The following is a 6,592-nucleotide window of genomic DNA, read 5'->3' on the forward strand; positions in this document are numbered from 1 at the left end:
TGAGACCAAAATAGAACTTTTTGGTCATAATTCCACTAACCGTGTTTGGAGGAAGAAGAATGATGAGTACCATCCCAAGAACACCATCCCTACTGTGAAGCATGGGGGTGGTAGCATCATGCTTTGGGGGTGTTTTTCTGCACATGGGACAGGGCGACTGCACTGTATTAAGGAGAGGATGACCGGGGCCATGTATTGCGAGATTTTGGGGAACAACCTCCTTCCCTCAGTTAGAGCATTGAAGATGGGTCGAGGCCGGGTCTTCCAACATGACAATGACCTGAAGCACACAGCCAGGATAACCAAGGAGTGGCTCTGTAAGAAGCGTATCAAGGTTCTGGCGTGGCCTAGCCAGTCTCCAGACCTAAACCCAATAGAGAATCTTTGGAGGGAGCTCAAACTCCGTGTTTCACAGCGACAGCCCAGAAACCTGACTGATCTAGAGAAGATCTGTGTGGAGGAGTGGGCCAAAATCCCTCCTGCAGTGTCTGCAAACCTGGTGAAAAACTACAGGAAACGTTTGACCTCTGTAATTGCAAACAAAGGCTACTGTACCAAATATTAACATTGATTTTCTCAGGTGTTCAAATACTTATTTGCAGCTGTATCATACAAATAAATAGTTACAAATCATACATTGTGATTTCAGGATTTTTTTTTTTTTAGATTATGTCTCTCACAGTGGACATGCACCTACGATGACAATTTCAGACCCCTCCATGATTTCTAAGTGGGAGAACTTGCAAAATAGCAGGGTGTTCAAATACTTATTTTCCTCACTGTATATACAGTCTATGGTTTATAACAAAACCAAAGACCTATAAAATTATGTTATTGACATGTTTAATCATTTTTAAATGCATCCGGGATAATAAAAAAAAAAAAAAAATGTTATTACAATTTAATTATAGTAAAAAAAAAAAAAGGTAATAGTAAACAAAACAAGACACTAACTGCAGCTTTATGGTCTGAGCAAGGTAGCTGCTTGGTGCTAATCAAAGTTGCATATTGCCAAGCTAACTCATTCCTGCTGTTTGACCATCACACATAACCATTTTGTTACCTTCAGGGCAGGTCTATAAAGTTAATTTACATACTACAGCAACGCGCACACAGACACATACACACAGCGGTGTGGAGTAGAATGGGCTTTCATACAACTTTAACAACTGCACTTTAGCAATGTTATCAGCGCAAGGGGCCATCGTTATTATCGAGCCCTTCCCCAGTGTTGGTACCTCCGCTGCGCCTCCAGACTGGTCCCAGTCCCCCCGAATGAGAGGACTTTGTTTTGTATGCAGGGCTCAAGTCAGTCTGAACAAGGCCTTAAAAAAACCCTAGCTTTTCCTTTTTCCAACATCTAGTGGGAGAGTGTATGTTACATTTGCTGAACAGGAGCCACTGTGGCCATAAGTGGTAATTGTGAGAAAAGAGCACTTTGAATTTCTCAACACTTCCCGGCATTATTTTTGAGTCTTTTGTTTTGATGATGTCATAATGATGCAAAGTGACGAGTTTAACAGGACAAACACCAGGAAGAGCAAACACATCTTTTAATGAGGAACACTGGAGTTTTAGGCCAGTGCTGATAACTAACATGGGATTATTAATGTGGGAATCATTGACAGCTTCCACCAGCATCATTGGAATGTAGTTTTAGTTAGTGAGGTTACCTGCTTGAAACTATCTCAAGTGTAAAATAAGTGGGTATGAGTTGCACTCACGTGGCTGCTGCTTTTGTTTTGCTGCGCACTTTCTTCATATCTGCATATTTGCCTTTGCTAACTTGTCCACAGGGCTTGCTTCTCTATCTCCCTGTCACTCACTGTCTGACTCGCATCTGTATTTCTCTTCCTCATGGGCCCCGACTTGCCAATATCCGTCCTGTGTCTGTCCTTGCCTCTGCCTTTCCCCCTCCTTTAGCAGTTTTCACCTTGCTACCTGCCAAACGTCCGTCGACATCCTGCAGCCCATAATTGAACTCCCACTTTCCCCTCTTTGCCCCCTCTTCCCTCTTCCTCCTCTCCCCCCCTCCACCTCCCTCTTCTCTCTCTCCAACACCCCTTCTCCTCCCCGTCCTCTCTCTCTCTCCACCTCCCTATTCTCTCTTTCCACCACTGCTCCTCCTCCCTGTCCTCTCCCTCTCTCCACCTCTCTCCTTTGTCTCTCCACCCCGTACATGGATCCCTTCCTCTCCTCTGACGCCCCCACTTCTTCCTCCTCTATTCCCACCCTCATACCTGTCTTCTCCTCTTTTTCCACCCTCCCCAACCAACCACCTGTCTCCTCCCTCTTCTATTCCTCCGCTTTTCCCAGCAGTCAGAGCCCCACAGCCACCCTCCAGTCTACCAACACCCAGACGCAGAGCTCCAGCTCCAGCTCGGGAGATGGAAGCCTCTTCCGCCAGAGAGGCAGCCAGGCGGCTCAGCCCGACGAGACGGGAAGGGTCCCACCTTACGTGGACTTCAGCCAGTTTTACCGGCTGTGGGGAAGTGACCACAGCGAAGGCCAAAGCGCTCAGGGAGGACTGGGACCCCAGTGAGGAGCACAAGGAGGGTGCTGGGTGCCAGATAGAAAGGGACGGACTGCTTTTTCTGGCAGCGATAAGGCACATGGATTGAGAAGGAACAAAGATTTTAAGAGGTTGAGATAACAGATGAAACGCTTTTAAAGTATCATAACTATTAAATCACCTAAAGGTGCATGGGGACCTATGGAAGATGGACTGGGGCTTTGAAGTTCTTGCTATATAATGGTGGGTGAAGCCAGTGGGCAAAGAATAACCCTTAAACAGTGAGGAAATGGTGTCACTACACACCATAAAGTGATGTTTGCTCTTCTGTAATAGATGCTGGTCATGAGTGAATTTGAATATATGTAATCTAGATTGTAGCCATTGTTGTCAGATTTAAAAACATGTATCTGCAAGCAGGAATCTCTGAAACTATGAAGTTTGCGGAGTTGAGAATGATTACATACTGTAATGTATGTAATACTGGGATGAATAGATGCATTTGAAATTACTGCTTTATTTGTAATGAAAGTATATCTCCAAATTAATCAAAAGGCTTTCTGGACTTCTCTTCATATTAACACTTTGAAACACTTAAGACCATCTATTGCCTGAAACATTTCGGGTCATTTTGGTGGGAATGTCACAACCTCTGGCAATCCCTGGGGGTGACAGCCAATGTTTTGGGGCTTCCGGTGTAGCTTGCGGAAATCCAGATAAAGGAAATCTGGGCCAAGACTTCCTCTTGCAAGTGGAAGTCATTGTTTACAGTCCGAGTGGCAATCTTGGAACCTATTAGCTATTGTCCAACGACAATTTGAATACAGATGCATTTTAAAAATCTAATAAAAAGCTAATCTCTAGGGTTCTGAGATTGACAAAAAGCTAAATAATTGTTGGACAATAGCTGATAGGTTCCAAGATTACATTTCAGCCAATGCGTTCCGTCTCTTTTGCGCTCAACGGACACTGTTTACCTGCATGCAACCAAAGCCCACTCAAATGTGACTGGTCAATACTTCTTGGACTACAAACTAAAATCGAAAGAAAATCTTGTTCCTTGCCTACAGATTCTGCATTAATTTGCAGACATCTGTTTTATAGAGATTACAGATGTATTTTAATGATACATACCTCAGAGTTTCATGTGATTTGCACAGGTATTTGTACCTGTGGTGGGGCAGTCAAGCAACCAGTAATTAATTGAAAAAAACTCCTCTGTACAGCTACATTCATAAAAAACCTGCTACATGAGATGGCATGACTCACTTCTGATCCTAACAACCAAAAAGCTTAACCTGAAGGTTTGTAGGGTTCAACAACGATGTGATTTAGTGGCTGCGTAATGCAAGACAAGCTGCAGCATGAGGAGAGATGTGGGGGAGGTGGCATTCTGGAAAGTAGTCAGAACTAGAGAGCTACAGTGTAGCTACAATGTTTGAGTGCTTGACTATGAAGCGTGGTCTGTTCTATCAACATGATGAGGAATGGACCTCTCTGACACCTCAGAAACATGACGTTGATGGATGGGGAGCATCATGTGAGTAGAGGGAGGGTCTACCAGCAGGAGCTGAGTGATTGTTGGAGCAAATGGAGCCATTTATCAAAGTCACAGAGTCATCACACTGTGGTTTTTTTTATACCATGTCACCAGGATTTTAGAATCCTATTTGAGAAACTTACAGATTTGTAAATATTTCCATTAGTTGAATTATTATTAGATTATCGTGGCCATTGCACTTCAAGGTGTTATTTTCTGATGAAATTTCAGCTTCTCCCAAACTGTAATTTCTGTTTTTCAAAATTACTTGACGGAAGAAAGAAGGATTTTTTTTCCAGTTAAGAAAACCAATTTCACCAGTGACTGATGTACAAATATACAAGCTGTGAATGCACGAAACTGGTATATTAAGATAACTCTTAGTGAAGAAATCTGTATCTTTGTCTCATCTGCCATGAAGGCAGGCTGACATACCAGAGATGTCTCTCCTTTTATGACTGTTCAGCTATTCAAAGAAAAACATTTCCAGCTGTTAGACATGGAAATATCTCAGTATGAAATTGCATTGTATGCTTTGGGCCAGTGGTTAGCAGCCACCATCCAGCGTTATTTCCATAGCCCCCTCCTCTTAGAAGTCATGAGTTAATCTCATCACCTAAATTAACTTCCCAGTTATGAAACCCTAATTACCTTAATCAGGGAAGTCATTAGAAACACACAAAAAGTAACAAAGGGGATAAACACAATTTCACATTAACCCCTCGAATTACCAGTTGGAACTGTTCTGTAACACAGACAACAGCAGAGACAGGGTATGTTACTAATTGCTCATTTTAGGGATAATTTGTGTTTTCCTCCTGTTTAGGCCTTGGCCTAATTCTTGAAAAGTGGGTTCAATTAACTTTATTCCTCCTTGTAGAAAATGAAGGGAAATAAAAAGTCAGTTGAATGATGAGAACAGGAACTGAGCTGCCACAGTCACGGCACTCGGCTTATTACTTGTCTCTGTTTGTCCCGGTCCTTAAGAAAGTACACACACATAAAATATATGTCCTTTGGCTGTGATGGAAAATTAAGAACAATCTGTATTCTATGTCATATTTGATTATCATACTGTATGATATTAATCTGCGTGCTGGGAGACATGCAGTTGTGCCGTGTATATTCTAGAAACATACTGTGTACTTGTGTTGTTGTGATGGATGTTCTCAGAGGGAGCTCAATGGAAGTGGTGTGGCCTTGGATGTTGACAAACCTGGGCTGTGTTCCAGGGCTGACACGTTTAACACTTCAACCTTTTTAACACAAATATCAAAACGGCAGTCTGAAACAGCCAAAACATTATGCAAAGTGACAACACGCTTTCACAGAGATTTGAAAAGGTTGATTTGTCTGCCAACTGACTCCAGTTCAGATTCAGTTAGTAAGAAAGCAGGGTCCAAATTAAAGGTGGAAATAACATGTAAATAACATTAACTAAGTTGTGGGTTAGCATACTGTCTGTAAAGTTGCTGCTGCGAAGCTAACATGCAAAAAGAAAGAGACGGTCCCAGAGCCAGCACACCAGCTCCTAACCGATTTTCACAACTCTCCAGGTATTACAGCTAAACTCACAACAACAGAATGTCTTGGAATTAAACTGAATGTCTGTGGGCATATTAAACTTTATCTGACATGCATCATTATGGCTGAAACGACTGGAATGTTGTGTGGCAGGGTGCGGCCCACCTTGTTTGTTTCCTGTTTACAGACTTGGGCGCTTACCCCACCTTCAAGTGTCAAAATTTACATTTATTCATTTGGCAGATGCTTTTATTCAAAGCCAGATCTTATGGATTTTATGGAACTAATTCTGGCTTTTTTGACATTCTTGCCTCCATCCACACTGTGATAGTGCATGCTGGCACTGATCTATTAAGCTACAATATTAACTTGAGTCTCTAGCCTCCGCAGTCAAAAGCCTGGGGAGATGGTGTGTCCTGTTCAGTCCCACTCCAACCGTGAGCAAGAGCTCTGAACGGTCTAATCGTCTTTTTAGTCCGCACCATGGCAGTAAAATTTTACAACTGCTTCTGGACTTGTTTGATTAGTAATTTTGATTCCTTCTAGAGCAAGTGGTACATTTTTAAATATGATGGGTTGCAGGAACAGGAACATTAATTGTATTAACTTCATTGCTTTAATTTATGGTTTCCCCAGCAAGACCCAGCCCAGCAGCCTGGCTCTGGACTGTACAGACCTGTCTCCCTCAATAATTCATTAATTCCTGTTGGCATTACTGAGAGGCAGTAATCTACTTGCAGTTCACATAGAAACAATCTCATCACAGTTAAAACAACTTCAACTGTCCCCACTGTTTAATCAGCTCTTGTCTGTTTACGTAAGATCCCTTGCAAATACATCTTACATCTCCAAGCATTTTATCATGGCCAACACTGTAGACTTTTTGTCATCACATAGTCCTGGATTAATCCTGATGAATGTGCACCTCTCATTGACTCATCACCACCACAAGATTTATTCTTCTACCAGCCAAGACTGACAGGCCAAGGAGGTGATTTGTTCTCCAGTCTGGTTGT

At 42.5% G+C, this 6,592-nt stretch overlaps 1 protein-coding gene across 3 annotated transcripts in view; it reads left to right on the forward strand.

The window, feature by feature from the left end:
• Positions 1 to 3,060, forward strand: part of tab1 (TGF-beta activated kinase 1/MAP3K7 binding protein 1) — a 19,225-nt gene extending 16,165 nt beyond the window's left edge. For 2 of the 3 annotated variants that reach the window (XM_046046207.1, XM_046046209.1), the window contains exon 11: positions 2,317 to 3,060. In XM_046046207.1, coding sequence (XP_045902163.1) covers positions 2,317 to 2,542 — 226 coding nt within the window. In that variant the 3' untranslated portion in view covers positions 2,543 to 3,060. The remainder of the gene's footprint in view (positions 1 to 2,316) is intronic. The other variant, XM_046046208.1, reaches the window with a different exon arrangement.
• The last annotated feature ends 3,532 nt before the right edge of the window (positions 3,061 to 6,592 follow it).

The sequence above is a fragment of the Micropterus dolomieu genome, linkage group LG04 (assembly GCF_021292245.1).
Source record: "Micropterus dolomieu isolate WLL.071019.BEF.003 ecotype Adirondacks linkage group LG04, ASM2129224v1, whole genome shotgun sequence".
Taxonomy (NCBI): Eukaryota; Metazoa; Chordata; class Actinopteri; order Centrarchiformes; family Centrarchidae; genus Micropterus; species Micropterus dolomieu.